Here is a 20477-nt window from a genome sequence, read left to right as displayed (position 1 = left end):
ATTCAGTAAATACATCTCAAAATCTCCCACATATTTGCACCACTTGACTCCAAAATGAAAACTCTTTGTGTTGCAGTAAATATAACACACATATGGTGCATAAATACTGACAGCACCGTAAAGACAAAGTCAGTAAGAGCTATTAGATACTGAAATTTAAATATTTAAATTAAAATTGCAATGCAAACTGCAAAAATAAGTATAAAACAATACATTTAAACACTTTAGATTAAAAAAACCCAAACATTTACACTTCAAAAATGCACTGTCATAAGGCAATACCTTATTGCATGCTAATTTCTAGTGCAACTTAAAAAAGCAATTAGTTACCTCCAGAAGATGACCCGTCAGAGGTCTCCAAAGAATCTCAATCCTGTGCATGTTAACTAGTCCTGTTTCCAGTAATTTAGCAACAGCAAATAGGGATGGCTCCTTAGTAAAAGAGAATTTGAATACATGACTTTGAGGTAACTCAGATGATGTCAGAGCCATTCACTACACTATCATTTGTAAATTAAGATGTCTCCACTGTGTTTCATAAGCTATTATCACAGCATTTATAGTCCAGGTAACATAGCTGGGAAGTTTCCACGGCATCTGCAGTACTTCATGAGAAGCCACAAGGGGGTAGCAACAGCATATAATCAAGAACACATTTTTCCTAATTTTTCATGGTTTTCTCCAAAACCTCGTTTTTACACTCATAGGCCTCCCTACAACCAGTTTTATAACATATTTAATTAGCAAAACAGTCTCTTACCCATCGCAACTTGCAAAGGTAAAAATTGTATATGAACAAATAAAACGTTTAAGATTCTCCCTACTCTTTATCTTATATTTCCCATTCATCAAATACATATGCAAACATTGATTTGTTGAAGCTTATGATAAATCAATGAACATATATTAAAAAATGACTTGCAATGTAATTTTTCTGCTCTTCACTATTCCCATTTCCACTGAATTTTAATTCTAATTTTCAACTAATTTTAAACACAACATTTACTTATTTTAATTTATTCTCTTTTCTCTGCCTTGTTACTGTAATTGTCAAATATTATAAAGAACATTTTCTGTCATGATCATCTCTATGGTAATAGATCAAGTAAAAACTTTCAGAAATTCTCATCTGGGATTAGATTATGACTAGGAGAAGACATGCTCAATTTTCTTCAATCACAGGATCTTTAACCATCCTGGGCTAGGAGTTATTTTCTCTGGCTGACAGGAATACTATCATTTCCCCAGGCAAGTAAGAATTAGTTGTTTTTTTTTAATACCTGAGTTGTCATGCTTTATCTGAAGCGTATTATTAAAAAAATATTGAAAATGAACACCTAACAGAACATACTGTGCCAGACAGAAATTCTGACCTCTGCAATTATAAAGGCTTTATAGAGTTTTATCTATTCACAATCTGATTAATAGAAACATTATTTTTTATTCTGGAGTAAAAAATCAGATACGTTGCTGTCTTAATATTGGAAACAGTTTATAAGACAAATATACAAGTCTTCTGCCCATATCACCAAAAAAAAAAAAAAAAAAAAAAAAACAACCAAGAAGAAAATAGAGAGTTCTTTTTATACCTTATTGTTTCCATAGGCCATATCCATGGCTTCCAGAGACAAGGAACAAAGGGCATTTATTAAGTGATGCAAAGATACATCATCAAGGTACCTGAAAAATAACAGCTATCAAAACACTGTCAAGTTTAATACATACATGTTTTTTTAATTATAAGGTTTCTTACTGCGAGCTTTCAAAAAGTCTTGATAGTATGCTGGATATAACTGGTAGATCAGTCATAACTGCTGTAGTCAGAACCTTGAAAAAAGACAGAAACGTATCTTACAGATTGCAACAGAAAATACCACATAATCGTTCACTATAAAATGTACAACTTTGCTTACTGTGCTGGGCCCTTCTACAGCTCTTCCAGGTTTTAAGGCACCCCCAACACCAGGTTTCAGTCCCAGAATCCACACAAGATGCTGAAATACACAAAGATGGTTTTCAGCATGAAAACTCTTCAAGCAGCAGCAAAACTAACGTTCTATTCAAGCTAGCTGGTAGCATTCCAACTAAACAAAATTCAAGGAAAATGCCACAGTATTTACTCAAGGCAGTAAAAATATGCCAGGAGCAGAATCAAAGTTCTTTCTATTGGTCACATAAAAATTCAAAGCCAATGTATGTATAACGAAAAAGTAAGGTATCAGAAACCATAAATACTTCCTGATATACCTGAAGAGTAGCCAAGACAAGTTGCCACGATGTACCAAGAACAGCCCCATGGCAGTGAGCTAAGTTGAGCAATGTCCTCATACACTGGATATTTTTCGAAGTCAGCTGGAAAAAAAATATATACATATATTGTTCTACAGTAATAGTATTTCTAGAGGCACTAGTTTTGACTGGAATAGAGATAGCTTTCTTCAAAGCAGCTCACACTGTGCTATAACTTTTTTTTTTTTTTTAACTTACTGAATGGTCTTTATCCCAACCCACAAGTTTTCTACCTTTTGAACCTTTTGATTCTCTTCTCCCATCCTGATGTGGTGATAGGGCTGAGTGGGAAACTAAGCACCTGTGTCGTGCTTAGCTGCCTTCTAGGGCCATCCAGGGTTAAGCCATGACACTAGAAAGGCTGCCATTTTTTACTGAACAGTTTAAAGACTATATCTTGTCTGCAGTGGTGCAATATATCTTTTTTTAGGTAATTCAGTATCTCTCCTTCTCTCAATCTTATCTTCCTGGGCTTGAATACAATTTGATCAGTGCCATCTCCTCCCAATATCACATTATTATCAAAGACACAAAGTCAATTACTTCAGACTTAAATGCATCTTCTCTATAAAATCCGAGTCAATCTTATGACAAAACATAAGCAAACTTTCATATACACAAATGACAGCTGAGACCCAAGTTTTTTTCAAACAACAGATTCAGGCTGAATAAAAGCAGCTTCTGAAACATGCTGCCCTGGACAGCGATCCAAAAGAAAGCTTAGGATAATATTTCATTGTTTGTAAGAATGCTGCTTATCTATTGCCTCTTTTGAGACATACTGAGATGCAAAAAGAAGTTAGTAAGCAAGACAGGTATCACCCACAAGTTGTACTTACCATTACTGTTCCTTGTGGCTGAAGAGCTAAGGGCTGTCCTACTGCCACAACTTGCTGATGAGACTCGCTTGAGGGACTGATCATTTGAACATTCTGTCCCTGAATGGAATATGCTAGAGGAAAATGAAAAAATATCCAAATTTAAAGTCCAGTACCTGCTGTAGTAACAACAACCACCACTCCTGAGTAATGGCAAACCTCCTGAAATTTTTTTCACAGTATTAGCTTTAAAATAGCTGACTTCAATTAAGTCTTTGGTTGTATGCAGACTGCATCATTATGCTACAGGGTTAAATGAACCAGTACTAATTCCTCCCTTCCTTTTGCAATATATAAATATATTTTATGTCAAGAGTAAAATTTTTTGCTAAGTTGGTAAGATAAGCCTCAGGCTACGTCTCAACTGGGTTATCTGCAGTTATTATCTATTAGTAGTATAACTGTGTGCTACCACTGTAGTAAGGCACTCAAAAAATGAAGATTTCAGAAGTGTTACATAGTGATGTCTTTTCAATACAAGACACCACAAATCCTTTTTATAACTCACCTGTAAAACAAAGACAAACCTAAATAAAATACCATTAAGTTCAGTGCTTCATCTTCACAGAAGTTAGAATACCTCAGTAATACGTACTGCTTTGTATACCTCTGGTTTCATAATACACTTAGTTCCTTCACAGGCTAGAGAAAAGGTTCTGGTCTTTGTTCTAATACTGAAGTATTTTTGTTTTAAGAGGTCTAATGTTAAATCCACCTGCCTATTCACCAGGCAGTTGCAGTTCTGGCTACAGAGCAATTAATTTTCAAAATTAACAAGAGAGTATATTCTCAACTGGCATATCCAATTATTTACAACATTATCTCAGGATGTAGAAACCATCAACTGAATGTCTTGTAAGCTGAACAGCATCCAGAACTTAAGACCTATTTATGCAGTAAGTTCTATTAATCACTATACAACTGTAGAAAAAACCACAGTACACTACAAATGCAGAATATTCTAGTCAGTAACTATCTGAGTTTCCTGCCAAGGACTTTTTCAGAATTTGAATGCCTTAATTACATATCCTAACATATCTTTAGGATGATGGACAGACCTCCTTAGAAGGTAAATTTCTGACATACACTAAGCATCTGGGGAGGTTTTAGGCTGGTTAAAATTATACCTAATAAATGGTGCAGGTTCTGGAAAGCAAGCAGTCTAGATTCTGACTCTAGATTCTGACTAAATTTAGTATAGTCAAATACTTTACAACAAACAGTAATACTGTTGTACATCTTTGCACAGAATCAGAATCACAGAATGGCCAGGGTTGGAAGGGACCTCAAGGACCATGAATCGCCAACCCCCCTGCCACATGCAGGGACACCAACCTCCACATTTAATACTAGACCAGGCTGCCCAGGGCTCCATCCAGTCTGGCCTTGAACACCTCCAGGGACAGGGCATCCACAACCTCTCTGGGCAGCCTGTTCCAGCACCTCACCCACTCTCTCTGTAAAGAACTTCCCCCTGACATCCAACCTAAATCTTTCCTCCCTCAACTTAAAACCATTTGCCCTTGTCCCGCTGTTATCTACCCTTTCAAGGAGTTGATTCCCCTCCTGTTTGTAGGCTCCTTTTAGGTATTGAAAGGCTGCAATGAGGTCACCCTGCAGCCTTCTTTTCTCCAGGCTGAATAAGCCCAGCTCCCTCAGCCTGTCTTCTTAGGGGAGGTGCTCCAGTCCCCTGATCATCTTTGTGGCTCTCCTCTGGACCCTCTCTAACAGCTCTCTCTCTTCCTTGTACTGGAGGCTCCAGACCTGGACGCAGTACTCCAGATGGGGCCTCACAAGAGCAGAGTAGAGGGAGACAATCACTTCCCTGTCCCTGCTGGCCACCCCTCTCCTGATGGAAGTCAACTATATCCTGAGAAAATCTGGGTTTAGATTGGTTTACAGCCATAACTTCTTCACAGTGGGGGTGACAGAACACTGGAAGAGGCTGCACAGGGAGGCCGTGGATTCTCCTTCTCTGGAGATATTCAAGATCCACCTGGACGCCTACCTGTGCAGACTGCTGTAGGGAGCCTGCTTTGCAGGGGAGCTGGACTAGATGATATCTGGAGGTCCCTTCTAGCCCCTACAATTCCGTGATTCTGTGATTGATGGACAAAATGTAGAGCAAAATTAAACACATTTGAACAATAGAGGAAAATCTATATACTTACATTTGCTGGACAGAGCTGCAGTTGTGCTATTTAATACAGTAAGAGCATAGTGAGGAGGTAAGGATCCTTTGCAAATGGCAGTGATAAAGGCATCTCTTGATGTTACAAGACCTAGTCTTCCACAGAGTGCAGCCATAGTTAATTCTGCTTTTAAAATATTTTCAGTAGCAGCTTCATCAGTGCTGAAACGGTAGACAGTGTTTACTAAGAATTAACCCATGGCACAGAAGCAGCTAACCCAAATTGAAATCAATGAGAACTCATACTTTGAAATTGGAACACCATAAACACTGAAAAACAAGCACAACCAATCAACAAAATTCTTCAGAAACATTTCCTATAAAACTGTTCCTTAGTTATGAATGACTTTACAAAAGAGACTATGAGGAGATATTTAACACCAATTTCAGAAAATAGTGTCTGATAGGAAAAAGACTCTTTGAAAGCCATGCAATAGTTACTAAGGTTATTACTTAGTAAACAGCTCCTCCATTTGAAAGACTGTATATTAATAACAATTGTTGAAATATTAACAAGTACTGAGACTCTTATCAACACTAATCACAATGTGAGTAGAATCACTTCATCATATTGAAATATTCAGTCAAATTAAAAAAGAATAAGATTTAAATAGTTAAGTGGAAGTGTTTGAAATTCAAATTAATTTTCCTATATTGAACTACAACCATGGTTCCATGTAGATTATACTTAGTAGATCTTCACTCAGCCTCGCAATCACCAACCCCCAGACCTCTTATTGCATACTAAGAATAGCTCTCTCAAAGAACAATCAACCAATAGACAAACTCAGATCAAAATATAACTGAAAATATCATCTCTGAAAGATCATAAGAAATGGAAGATCAAATACCTTGCATCAAGTAGGAGAGACAATGCAGCAAGAAGACCACACCAACATGCATTTACCATTTCTTCCCAAACAGCTCTGCTAACTTGAAATAAATACATAATTATTTAAAGTAGAAACAAATAATTGAAATTTTTAAAAGTAAAATATTATAACAAACTGTTGGTGTTGGAACTTTTAAGTTTGTGTGTGTATATATACACAAACACATATGTATATATAAAGACACATGCACAGAAACACGTATGCATGCACTCACACCATTACCATTTAAACAGACTAGGTAAATATGGTAAAAATGTAACAAGTGCAATGCTTATTCTAAATTACATTTTAAAAAATCCTACGAAGTTATATAAAACTGTTTTTAATCCTTTTCTACAAAAATAAGTACGCATGTATGCATAAGTGCATAACGGTGGAATATCAGGTAAACAAGAAACATTCTACTGAAATTTTGCAGTGCAGGAACTATCTCTCCCCTTGTCTGTTAGAGCTCTCCAGGTTACTGGATATATACAGATATTTCATTTCTCTAATGTATTAAGAAAATAAAAGAGGCCTAACAAAACTAAAATGTGCCTGTAAATCCACAGAGCTTTCTTTTTCCCTCAGCCACTACGAGACCCAGGCCAAACTTGTGCTGCTTGCAGCACCATGGAGAGCTCTGCAGCATTAGTGGAGAGCTCTGCGTTCGGCAGGGACTGCGGATGATGATTAAACAAGCTTACAGGATCTCAGCTGCCAGGTACACAAGTCAGTGTGTCATGAGATTTTATATATATATATTCTGCGTATATATATACAGACTCTCCATATTTTGCACAAATACAAGCTCATATTACTTCTGGTTTTAAATAAATTATGCTCTTCCCATATACTTGTAACTCACTTAAAATCTTTCCATTAAAATATTTGTCTTTTAGTTTCATTAGTAGAAATACAGCTTTCTTGTAATACAGTCTTAACTGGCACATTCCTTTCAGTTAAGTTTCTTCTTAAGAAGAGTAAAGGACAAAGGAAGGAAGAAAAACCATTCTGGAGAACAAAATGCCTAATCTCTCTCTCTCACATCTCAGAAACAAGTAAAACAGTATCAATTCACCATAATGAAGGTAGAACTAAGGTGCTAGAGGACAGAAGTGTTATATCAAGTCAAGTTTTGTAAGACTACTGCTGTTCTGTTACAAAATAAACCAAAAAACAAAACCGTCTTCCATCATTAAAAATATTTATGTAAGATTTTAAAGCAATAAATTCAAGCAACAAAGCACTAACTCCCCTAATCCAACTTTGCATAAAACTGTTGCACATTAGACAGCATTTGCATTTTCAAATACCTAGCTCTTTGTCTGACTGGTCAGACATAGACTGTAAGTCCTGACGCTCTGAAGACTGTGCTGGTAATGAAGTTGTCTCTGTTGTGCTTTGACTGCCTGTTTCTGCCTCTCCCAACTCTCCTTCAATCATGGTAGTGATACCACGGACAAGATCCAGTAAACAGTGAAATGCCACCGACATAGCATAGCCTTCAGGAATTGTAGGTGGTTCTACTTTGTCCAGCATTTCCAAACTGAAAAATCGAAAGCATTACAGGTAGGTAAGTAATAGTTACAACTGTGATTAAAAACAGCAACAAAAACAAAGATTCCAAATCGATATCAAGTGCTAACAGGCCCCAAATAACCTTGACAACTTACAGCAACTCGAGAAAATCAACTACTTGACTAAGTAGCTAATTAAAAGGGTAAATGAAGCATTAAGTAAAATAGTAAATTAAAGGGTGCAAACACTGAGTACAGTTATGAAGTTAACACATACAATAGGTATCACTCAATAAATTATTCTCCTTTTTTTACAATACTTATAGCTGCTGCAAGTGAATGTGTCCCAAAGAACATAATTACATAGAAAAAAAAAAAGCAGAAGAAATAGGTCAGAAAGTCACGACAGTGGGAATATTGTTATAACAAATTGAGAATAAGCCAGATGTTCCAAGCTGAGTCCATACAATCAAAAAAGTCTGCCAGAGCAAGATAAGGTATGAGTAAATATTCTTAAACTACATGCATACATAGACAATGGCAGTTACTTGTATGAAGAGGAAACACTGGATTTCACTGCTGGATATCATGCAGTTAAATCATCATCAAGAAATGCACCCTCATTGTTACTTTTCTTCATATTTTTCCTTAGAAGATTATGAAGAGCTGCTGGGTTACAAGCCCAACAAGAAACAAGTTGTAGCTGCTGCAGCAGCAGTATCTGCACAAGCAAAGGTGGTCTGTTACAGAAACTACCTGCTATCCCAACAACTACTGTTCCAGGATTTGCTTTACAAAACATTCTTAAGAAGATTAAATATCCCAACTGTAGTATACCAAAGATAAATTTTATACTTTAGTGCCTCCACAGCTTTCTGCCCAAAGATTCACCCTTCCCTGAACATGTAATTCTTCAGTTATTAATTCAACTTTCCTGAAGATGGCTGCTTGCGGCATCTGAGGGAATATGAAGTATAGGTAGATCAAATGTTCAACTTTTCTTTCTACTCTTAAAGACATAAGGGAGGACAGAAGAAACAATACTCATTTCATATTGAAAAAATAGCAACAAAAATAAATAAAGGGTAGTTGTGACACCAAAAACAGAGCAGTAATTGAGTAAAGTGTGATGACTCCATAAAAGCAAATAGTAACAGTGTCGTTACAAATAAAGCATAGCTTTGTCAACTGTTTGGCATTCAGACAGATACTGATTTCAACACCTGAATCTTGGATCAGCACTACAACAACACGGGATTTCTGTATTGTATTTAGTTTACACCTGACTATGTTGGAGAATGTGGCACAGAGGAAAAAAATGACTAAGATGAAATAAGTCAAACAACCTCTGCTGCAAAAAATAAGTAAAGCCATTAAATTAGCTTACAATCAAATATAGCATTTATTGAAATGTTACAGATTTTAGAAATTGCTACTCTAATTTTTGAAGTCTCAAGTCTGATTTCTGTAACACCTATTTTAAGTAGAACCGCTAAAAGTGAGGTTTGGGGGATAAGAGGTCAGCTGAAAAAAAGGTACAACTGAATGGATTCCAAAGACGGAAAAGCAGGCATCTGTATGGGAACTGCTGAATCTCTGATTGATCACTTGAGGTGAGCAATGAGTCAGCCATGGGAGCACAGGTGAAGGCAATTCACCTGTGCTGCCAGAAGGGGTGGAGCCTGGCTCCACCTCTCCTAGACCTATTTAAGAGCTGACTACCAGTAGGGAAGGGTCTGTTCTGGAGATTCACTCTGCTGGAGTTTCACAAGTGAGCCTAGGTTATGGGTAAGTGTCCCTGTCTTTTCTGTTTTGGTGTGATAACTACGTAGCCAAGCTCTCTGCTATACTATAACATTTGTATATTCATTGATTGTACAGCATCAGACAAAAAAGAAGCAATAGTGATCCAGGCTTATGTGATGGTCTGAAAAAATCAACATTCACATACAGGAAAACAAGCCTCCTAAAGGGAGGTTATGATGAGAGGAGGGGTTTGGCCCCACAGGAAATGGCCGCAAGTTGTACCAGAGGAGGTTTAGGTTAAACATAAAGAAAAATGTTTTCTCTCAAAGTGGTCAGGCACTGGAATGGCCTGCCCAGGGGTGTGGAGTTACCATTCCTGGGAATGTTCAAGAGGCATCTGGATGAGGAGCTACAAATATGGTTTAGTAGCTTGTGGTAGCAATGGTAATGGGAGGACAATTGGACTAAATGATCTTGTAGGTCCTTTCCAACCTTGTGATTCTATGATTCTAAGCAGTGTTAAAAGTGGAGGGTAACACAGTCCAACTAAGGAAGTCCCCAAATACTGCTCCAGCAGTTGTGTAATGCAGTCACAATGTAGTGCTTTTCCCTCTTTCCTCCACCTCTTCATCCTCTATCTACTTACAAGTATATGGCTCTAAATAAAATTACTAATGGGTTTAATAGTTACAGCATGCCTATGAGGTGGAGATCGTACACACTAACTTTCAAAGAGGGGAAGGCAAACTGCAGAATAAAACTGCAGAATAGAGTTGTTAGTTCCATGGGAACAGCTACAAGAAATGTTGAATGCAAGTCACTGCATAAAAATAAAATATCTGGTAATTTTATGAAAATCTAATGTCAGCAGTAACAGAAAATCAAAGCAAGGGTGTAACCCAAATCTACAGTTATATCTTAAGTGCAGAGACTACAGAGAAGTGTGACACAGGAGAAACAAACTGCTAACAAGACAGAGTAGCAATAATTCCATTATCTTTCACAGAAGAAAAACAGAATGCAAAAATTACTGAAACAGAATCATAGACTCACTGGAGAGATCCAAAGTTAAGACACAAACATTCAAAGCAGAGCACAGGACACTAGAATGGAGGTGGCAAAATGTTTCTTTCTGAAATTATGTACTATACCAAGATCTAAAAGCAGAGTTAAGTCAGCAACACCATAGTAGAAATAAAATCCAACAGATGCTACAACTGTAGAGGATATTCAGAATGAAATCCAGCTATTTTGGACAAATCAGTTGAAAATTAGACCACCTCTCTCCGCTGAAAAGAAGAAAATTCATAGTATATCTCAATACAAGTGAAATGAACAGCTCATTATTCACTAATTAACAAAAAAAAAAAACAACCTTGGACAAGTTGTAAATAAAAGTATTTGTTATATATTTTTTCAGAAAGATAGTGGTACTTACTAGGTAGCTTTAGCACTGCCTTGTACTGTTACATTCAAGATGGGTATCCAGGTACCTCTGTATTCAAAGGCAGGTAATACAGTTGCACCACCTCCCATTCCAAGCACTCCTGGGTTTGTCTGTGCTGATCCAGTGCTCCCTGATGGATTGCTTCCTGTTCAGGAAAACCAAGGGTTAAAATTAACCATTCTCACAATCTAACTTTAGTAATCAGCAAACACTTAGTTTTTTAACTTCAGATACACTGATTAATCTCAGATGCCCTACTTGATGCATCACCACCAACACAAAAAACTACTTTTGAGCTCCCCCTGCTGTCTACAACAGGTACAATGTGCAAAGTAATCAGTTTAAAAGGTATGGCTGTTCCACAGTAACTGCCTGCCCTTAGTACTTTAAGTCAGAATAAAATGTTTCTGTATCAGGCATAGCAGCATTCCTAACGCTGAACAAACCGAACTTCAGTGGCCTCAATGAAATAATAAATATTTCAGTGAAGATTCAATCAGCTTTCAAATTTAAGGACTACTTGAGTTGCATTTAGATCTCAGAAGTATTAGGAAAGAGAGGATAATCACTTCAAGAATAAAGATCACCACTAACTTTAAAGATTTCAGAATTGTAGGGAACATGAAGAGAACTTAAGTGTCTGAATCTGTTCCATGCCAAAGCAGGAGGAAAAAAAAAACATCAGGGAAGACCCACCCAGCACATAGGAGGTACTGGTTCCAACTCAAGAAAAAAAAAAAAATTAAAAATCCCCAGATGAAAGGACAAGGAAGTTTGTACATATATGACTCCTGTATGTGGAAAGAATACATGAGCTAGAAGGATGTGCTGCAAATTTAGGCTCTATCTGTATAGACAACACAGAAAAAAGGGCAGAGTTCCAAAGGTGACTCACAGCACCTACCAACAGTATAACAGCGTGCTCTCTTGTAAGCATATTGAGAAGTTAAATTACTAATTCAGGCAATATGAATACAAGTAGAAACCTATGTATATATACTTCAATATAGGAAAGCTTAACAGATTTAAAAAAAAAAAAGTCACACTGGTAAACCACACTCTGCCACTGATGTAAAAGTAATTACAGTAGTGTGGTTTTCTGCAATCCTACCAAAAGCAGTCAAAATATTCTTTTCAACACTACTCCTTACAGCAGTAAAAAAGAATGACACAAAACTTTGGCAGATGCAGCTTTCACCTTCTCATAAAATCATAGAATGGTTTGGGTTGGAAGGGACCTTGAAGACCACCCAGTTCCAACTCTCTGTTGTGGGCAGGGCTGCCACACACCAGCTCAGGCTGCCCAACACCCCATCCAACTTAGCCTTGAATGCCTCCACAGATGGGGCACTCACAGCTTCTCCGGGCAGACTGTTCCAGAGCTTCACCACTTTTTGGGTGAAGAATTTCCTCCTAACAGCTAATCTAAATCTCTCCTCTTTGAGTTTAAAGCTATTCCCCCATTCCCTATCACTATGTCGGTCTGAATGTCAGTCCCCCTCCTGTTTATAAGTTCCACAGAAGTACTAATATGCCACAGTGAGAATATTCTCTTTTCCTAAGCAAGGCCAGTTCAACCTTTCTTCATAGGTGTAGTGCTTCAGCCCTCTGAGCATCTTCTTGGACCTCCTCTGGTCCACTCCAACAGCTCTACATCTTTCCTGTGCTGGGGTCCCCAGGCCTGAATGCAGTACTCCAAATGAGGTCTCACAAGGGCAGAGTAGAGGGGGACAATCCCCTCCCTTTTCCTGCTGGCTACCCTTCTTTTAATGAAGCCCAGGATATGGTTGGCCTTCCAAGCTGTTGATGGCTCATGTCCAGCTTTCTATCCACTAGAACCCACGAGTCCTTCTCCTCCTCAGGGTTTTTGCAGGAAAAAAGAGGGCCCCAAGTGGCACTGTTTTTATCTATAGACACAAGAGAGAAATCCTTCTGATTTTCTGTCTTCATAACGGGTCAGAAAACCCTGATATAAACTGGGGCCCTGGTGGGCTGGCGAGCACAGGCCAGCAATATGCCTTGGCAGAGGTACAGCCAGCAGATCAAGGGAATTGATTACCTCACTCTGCTCAGCATTTCTTAGACTGCATCTAGATTCTGCATCCAGTTTTGGCCCTACACTACAAGACATGCACAAACTGGAGTGTGTTCAGAGGAGGTTCATGAAACTGGTAGGGTGATGGAGTACTTGTACTGTGAGTGAGGAGGAGGAAGAGCTGACTACATTCAGTGTGGAGAAATATCTCTTGGGGAACCTCAAAGCAGCTGCACTCCGCTCTGTGAAGATGTCAACCAGAAGAGCTCCAGACACTTTGCAGTGATGCATGGTGGGACAGAAGGAAATAATTGACTTACATTGCATCACAAAGTTTACAGACCCATAAGGAAAGAAACAGGCAGGGGAGGAGGTTGTCCAGAGAAGTTCTGCAATCTCCACTGTTAGAGGTCCCCAAGAGCTGCCTGGGTAACGCTCTGAGCAATGTGGCACAACTTTGTGCAAAAGGCGTGAACCAACTACCCTGTTGCAAAAGTAAAGCTCAAAAACCAACCACCTGGATACAACCACCTGCTACCAAAGGACTGTCATTCCAGTCAGAAGATTCGATTCAAAAAATCAAGTTGCACTGATCTGCTCTTTGTCAGGTGTGGCCATAGAAGGAAAAACGTAGATGAGAAATGTATGAGAAAGAGATGTGAAAATCACTCAGTCAGAAGTAAAAAGGTAAAGGAGAAACAAAATGAAGTGATAAGCCAGAGATATAATGACACTACTAAAGGTATGAGCCTGCTGCAATGCTATTTTACATGAATGGAAAGTGTAAGTTTTGAGGAGAAGGTGAATGTGTTTTATGATGAAAACTGATTTTCTAATTTTCTTAAATGGATCAAACTAATCCAGAAATAATATTCCTGTAACAGTTTCCATACAGAAAACTATCAAACAACTAAAAATACTAACAAGTTACTTCATGTAAATAATACTAACATCAAATTTTAATTCAAACTTCATCAGGGAAATATGGAAAGTATGCGTCTAAGCCCAGATTTTTTAATGTTTATTTATTTAATAGCAGACATGCTTCCAGAACCCTGGAAAGAAATAGAAAGCCCTAAATCGGATGTGACTACCTGCAAAGGGATTAACAGGAAGACCATTCCTTCTTATAATAAATAAAATATACCTAGAGAAATGCCACAACTCTGGTTGCACGAAAAGATAATCAAGTTTATTTTCAGTAAGCAACTACTTTCATTTTACAGAAAACACAAAGATCATCTGTAAAACACAGAGCAGCCTTTCTACCCTTTGGCTTCCTCAGTCCAGTTTTGTCCTTAGAAATCCAGAAGAATATACTATTGTCTCTCAAAATAGGAAGCAAACGCGCTGTCTAAATACTTCAGTTGTACATAGCTCTAAGTAACATCCCTCCCAGTCAGACAGAATTCAATTCATAGTAGTTAGAAATTAGAAATAAATCACTCAATTTCTTTCTGAAAAGATGTGAACCAAAGAGCTTGGTAGCTGTAGAAAGAGAACAAATGCAACTATGCTGTTTGAGGGCTAAATCTTCTCCATGATACAGGTATGTAACATCATCTATTGTAGCAGATCTGAAAACTATTCCTCTGAAAGTAATGCCTCCTGCTTTATTATGTTGGCCCAGAACATCAGAAGCAGATGTTGGTGGTATGGCAGTAGAGGCTGAACCTTCCTGCCAATATTCCATTCCATTTTGTTTCTGTGTGATAGATGGCAGCAGTGGGGCAATCTGACAGAACAGTGCCTGACATGGAAGTGTGTATGAAGCAGAAGTGTGGAATTTAATTCCTCCACACAGAAAAAATTGCACCCACTGACATTCATTGATGATGTTTGTTGAATGCTTATGGAGACCAAATAGTGGGTGTGAGTACAGTGAAACTGTGGGCAGTGCATTTCAACAGCACTGACAGTAACAGTGGATCACCTCCACTGGTGCAAATTTTTACAAGTGTGGCATGCAGGCTTTTGCTCACTGCTGGCAAAAATACTTAGCTAATGGTGGTACATTGAAAAAATAGTGTTTTGTAGCTGAGAATTTGCTCTATCAAATAAGGCTATTGTACTCTGTATCTATCACAGTTTCCATGGAAATAAACCTGGGGCATTACTTTCGGAGTGAGCTAAAGTGTTTGTTTCGAGCTAGCTTTCCAGATAAATAAACAATAAAAAACAGGACTATATCAAACCAAATGCATATACTGAATCAAATCAGAACTTACTATTACAAGAAAAAAAAAAAAAAAAAAAGGAAAATTAAATCTAAAATAAGGACAAAGCCTTACCAGTTTGGTTTGGCGTCACTGATGTATTCCCTGTACTTGGTACAAGAAATAGTGATTGGATGAAGGACCCCAGCGCATTCACAATATCCCGGAAAACTTTAGTGGAATGTTGCTTCATATCATAGGACTGACAAAAGGACCTGAAAAGTATTTTATGAAATATAATAAGCATTTGATAAATTAGAGACTAAAATTTTTTCTGCAAATCAGATCATTTACCCATCAGTTTGGGTAAATGTTTTTTGGGAACATGCAAATAACTGTAATTCATCCCTTCCTGGATAATTAGCATTGCCTAATGCTTTATATAAAATTACCTTCAGGAGTTTATTGAATGTAAGTTTCATCCCATTTAAAATGTTTTAGAAAGCATTTTCCAGCAAAGAAAAATAGCAAGATTTCTTAAAATGTAAGTAAGAGGGAAACTTGCTGTATGTTATACCTTAATAGCTGAGGCTGCACACAAAGCCTGTGAATAGATTCTACTGCAACAGCTCTTAGCCACTGTGGTTTGTCTGCATCCAGAAACTTAACCAGCAATGACAGAAATATTTCACATTCCGTCACCTAAAATACAGAGTTTATAGTCACTGAATTAAAAGAAAAAACTTTCTGCAAAATATCTTTCCTGAATTCTTGTGTCATCTTAAAAGTCCTATCCTAACAAGTTATGCACAGGATCTAAAAAAAAAAAAAAACAATTACACTTCAACAAGCATTTACTCAAAAAACATGCAAAAACCATGCCTAATACTCATAGTATTGTTTTGACAAGATAACAGTACATATGCAATTGTATTAAAGGCTTTTAAAATTTTTCAGAGATATTTCAACAAAATAAATGTGCTACAGTAAACAAATGTAAAAATTACAGTAATTTTTTTTTTTTTTTTTTTTTTTAAGTAAATGCCTAACAGTTAGGAGGTAAAGAACAGTTGAACATGTGTTTTTTATGAACATTCTGTCAACAGCTTTAGCAACAGAGGTCCAAAGCCTCTTAGTAATTACTGACAAAGCACAGCAGTCAACAATATTGAAAGCCAGGTAAACAATATAAGATCAAAACTGACTTAACCAAACCAGTCAATTACAAAAAAGATAACACTTAACCTATTCTAAGAATTTATGAAAGTCTACAGTTAACAAAATCATGTGTATCATACAGGTAAACACAAATATCTATAAGAGAAAGATGATTTTTACTTTTCTTCTTTCAGTACAAGTCAACGTTTCCCAGCTATTAACTTATGCTATTATTTACCACAGCAATGGCATATACATGGCAAAACAGGATTGCATAAAGAAAATTTGAATGCATTTCTTACCAGCAAACTGTAAAACTGCTTAATCAAAACAGAAACTACTCTCAGCAAGCGCATACAGATGGGGAAATATGGTTTTTCCACTGGTGCTGGGGAAGATGATGTGCTAGAACCTTGTCTGAATTTTATATTTGGGGAGAAGAGCTTTATAACGAGAGGGCATACTCTTTCTTTAAGAAGAAAACTGAATTCTTGATGCTGAAAGAAAAGAAAAATTCATGTTCAAAACAAATTATTAACAGATATTTTTCAATTGCCATCAGTAGCACTGATTATGCATCTTATTTACATGCACTGTTAAGATCAGGGACTCTGAAGTCATGTAAATCCTGGCATCAGTTAAATGTTAATGAAATGAAAAGAGTGACAGATACTATTGTAAAGTTCCCAAAAAGCATAATGAAATCACACTCTCAGGTATATATTTGCACTCCTCTTCCTATATCTTGTGAACAACAATAGTCTGCCAGTACATCATTTTTTACATATTAAGCTTCTTAATTTAGACAACATCTGCTAAAATATGCTACCGTAAGATTATGGTGCCTTAGTATGCAGTAGATGCACACAAATCAGAGTTATAATTGTTTCTACTTTGCAAGTGTTGCAAAGTCAATGTTCTCATTAAGTTACACAGCTCAATCATCAAAAGTTTCATAAATAATTCAAGATAGGAAAATACAACTTCATAGGGGATACAACTGGCAAAATAAAATATGAAACAGAGCAACACGTTCCACAAACTGAATGTGATGGAAAGAAAAAAAAAAGGTGGTCAAAAAGCACACACTACTTCTCCGTCAACTCAAAGATCAAACATGTAATAGTCTGTTTCTTTTGAAAGTGTTATTCATGCTAAATTAAAGACTTAATGATGTGTAAATATTACTATACACGTGAAGAAAAGACTTCCTAATTTTCTCTCTGACAACTACTCACTTGTAAAAACACTTGTGGAAAGTCATTGAGGACTGACTCAAGAAGTTCAAGGCCAAAAGTTCGGGTCATTTCTGTCATACCAACAAGCCAGTAAGGAGCATCAGCATTAACTAACTGACAAAGATCCTTAAAAAGAAACACAGTAACATTTAGATTTTCTTCAGAGTCCTTTGCTGTAATAATTTCCTGAGTCTACAACAAAATCTACACACACTGTATCCTTGGTAAGTAATAATTTCAAAGCAATTTTTCCTCAAATACATCTTTTACTTAAGTTCTTATGCAAAAGAAAAAAGAAATTATTTATTTTCTGGTATCCTTGCAGTAATTCGGTTTGTTCTTGCCCTCAAAAATACCTCAAGATTAGTGACTTGCAAAGCCAAGGTATTTTTATTGGTATGCTGAATACAATTTTTACTTTTTGTTACACATTTTACGTTAATATACATTACTAAAGACAGAAAGTATAATTATGGTAGCAGTGTGTGGCTAAAGCAAATAAGAACTTCAAACTAAATGTCAACATGCATACTTAAGATTTATAATAAAACATTTTCTTACACCACTTTGTCTTCATTTTCCAACCATCCCTCTCGGATACAGCATATTATTGCCAATTATAATAAATACATACAAGAAGGCCTGAAGCTCTAGTTAAGGACCTCACCAATATGCCAAAAAACAAATATCTGAAATTTCTTACAGAGACAGAGAGCACCCAATCATAACTGCAAATGTGTAAGCATATGCTGCCCAACTACCTGAAAAAGCATATATGCATCTTTAGCACATGGCTTCAGTGTACTGACAGATCTTCTGTTACTATTTCCTTGAACTGCAACTGGCTGTTCAATAATGTCTGTGTGAAAACAAAAATCAGTTTTGTGAACCAAGGAACTGTTCAAAATCAAGTATACATTAAGTGTTCTCACAAAGAGGTTCTAAAAGAATGGCCAGGTAATTCTTCAACAGCTTATTATTTCTACAGAAATAGAGATTAGATGGAATACCACAGATCATGAATACCAAGCTCTTCTTTACAATAAATGCCCTCTTTAGAACCACTATTGTGGCCTATTCCACGCTGAGTGTTCTAAGTTATCTTCACTTTAAATGGCTCCTTCACCCCAAACTCCTTCACAATACTAACCTGAAGATAAGCTCTCACACTTGGGGGGAAAAAAAAAAAAAAAAAAATTATTTCTTATTTTATATCAATCTCTCTATATAGTACTGACTTGGATTGGCACTGAGGATTTCATCACTCGTAAATACAAGTCAGTTTACAAAAGACCATAAAAATGAATAATGCTTATGATCTCTTATAACGTTATCTGAAAAAGATAAACATTTGATGTCTGTTGAAACAGGCTAAAACAAGCAAGCAGAGGAAAAAGTATGCCCACCTTTGTATCGTTCATCTTCAGCAACCACTCTCTCAAACACCACAGTAACTACCTGTCGCACTGTAGCTGCTGCAGTGTTATTTGTGATATTATCTTTTGTGAAGTGCAATCGAAAGCAAAGTACAATTGCCTGAAAATAAATAAATAAATAGATCACCTCACAGCAGTAAATCTTCATCTTTTAGCTAAGTCAGGATAGCTGACCGGGGAATATTTTCCACTATCGTTTATCAAAAAGTTGCCTGAAAATACCTTGTTCAATCACTTTCAATTTGAAGAACCAGAATAACTTTTATGGATTATTCTAGCCAAAATTCTCTTTAGTGATCCTCCCTAAAAGCAAACTAGAAGTGGTAATAACAGAAGATGCTACAATGCACCAATAAAACAGTAACCATCATACTGAGAATACACAGTAATCAACTACATAAAACAATTTGTATGAACATTAAGGTCAATAAGGACATCAGGGTTATACAGTTAATTACAGAAAGGTTAGGCAACTTCAAAGCTAAAACGTAAATAACTTTACACAGTTCCTCTACTATATAAATCACAGCACTTTAATAACCACGTTGGCTGGGCTGCTATCGCTCCTCCAAAGGTGCATATTTTGATGTGCCATTGTGCAGGCAATGACCTGAATATTGTTTGCCATTAGATCTGTTATTACATCTAACACATAATTTAATACTTAATGGTCTTATAATGAATTTTGAAGATTAACATCTGCATGTGTGGTAAAACCTGTATTTCTTACTCTTCTACCTTTATTTCATATCCTTGCACTTTCATGAACTTCAGCCACACCCAGGTACGGTGCCATATGCTGCCATACAAGAGTCAGAATTTTCTTTTACTTCCTTTTTTTTTTTTTTTTTGTAAACCATCTATGGACTCCACTTAGATTATGCAATACATCATACTCTTCTGGACTTTCGAAGAAAGTTGCATTACTTGCAGGTTAATCTAACTGCAAGGTGCATATTAAGGGCCTCTACAAGAAGGTTTACCAGTAATTTTCATAATTTCAATCATTTAGGCTGAAACATGAATATTTAACACACATCTGCCTCAAACTCATTTTCTTCATGAACTTTTCAACATGGAAAAAAAACCTTTCCAACAGTTCTCCAAATAATCTTGTGGGGAAAAACAAACAAACCAATCAATTATTTTATTCATATTAATTCAGGCTTATATTCGACTAACTGAGAAACTCTAGTGATTCCAAGCCTTGGATAAAAACATGAATATTGCTGTGTCAAAAATATTTTTTTTCTTGTCTCAGTCAAAGCCTGCCCAAAATTGACCATATAGTTCTAAAACACACTAGTTTTCATTTTGCTGTAAACAATTTGTTAGCAGTACAGCAATTAGATTTTCTAGTAATCATAGTATGCGAACATTTGCCTCCCTCTACAGCCTAAATTCAATCTATAACATTACCACACATTGCTTTAGAACATCTGCTACTGAGAATCCTACATTCTAAATGATAAACATTTTCTTCAAAAAATATTCTTTTGCCCTAGAACACA

At 36.7% G+C, this 20477-nt stretch overlaps 1 protein-coding gene across 4 annotated transcripts in view; it reads right to left on the bottom strand.

Moving 5' to 3' along the window:
* The window catches only part of MON2 (MON2 regulator of endosome-to-Golgi trafficking), a 71008-nt gene that overhangs the window by 29798 nt on the left and 20733 nt on the right, over window positions 1-20477 (bottom strand). For 3 of the 4 annotated variants that reach the window (XM_085220273.1, XM_085220267.1, XM_085220279.1), the window contains exons 5-20: window positions 18937-19066; window positions 18292-18389; window positions 17531-17656; window positions 16595-16789; window positions 15712-15836; window positions 15270-15409; window positions 10935-11088; window positions 7547-7779; window positions 6210-6291; window positions 5339-5520; window positions 3129-3241; window positions 2248-2352; window positions 1914-1994; window positions 1754-1827; window positions 1590-1680; window positions 331-432 (exon numbers count right to left, since the gene is read on the bottom strand). In XM_085220273.1, coding sequence (XP_085076399.1) covers window positions 331-432; window positions 1590-1680; window positions 1754-1827; window positions 1914-1994; window positions 2248-2352; window positions 3129-3241; window positions 5339-5520; window positions 6210-6291; window positions 7547-7779; window positions 10935-11088; window positions 15270-15409; window positions 15712-15836; window positions 16595-16789; window positions 17531-17656; window positions 18292-18389; window positions 18937-19066 — 2031 coding nt within the window. Of the gene's footprint in view, window positions 1-330; window positions 433-1589; window positions 1681-1753; window positions 1828-1913; window positions 1995-2247; window positions 2353-3128; window positions 3242-5338; window positions 5521-6209; window positions 6292-7546; window positions 7780-10934; window positions 11089-15269; window positions 15410-15711; window positions 15837-16594; window positions 16790-17530; window positions 17657-18091; window positions 18258-18291; window positions 18390-18936; window positions 19067-20477 lie in introns of those variants that run through there. The other variant, XM_085220284.1, reaches the window with a different exon arrangement.

Source organism: Meleagris gallopavo, chromosome 1 (genome assembly GCF_905368555.1).
Source record: "Meleagris gallopavo chromosome 1, MGAL_WU_HG_1.1, whole genome shotgun sequence".
Taxonomy (NCBI): Eukaryota; Metazoa; Chordata; class Aves; order Galliformes; family Phasianidae; genus Meleagris; species Meleagris gallopavo.
This window is presented reverse-complemented; position numbering and strand designations above follow the sequence as displayed.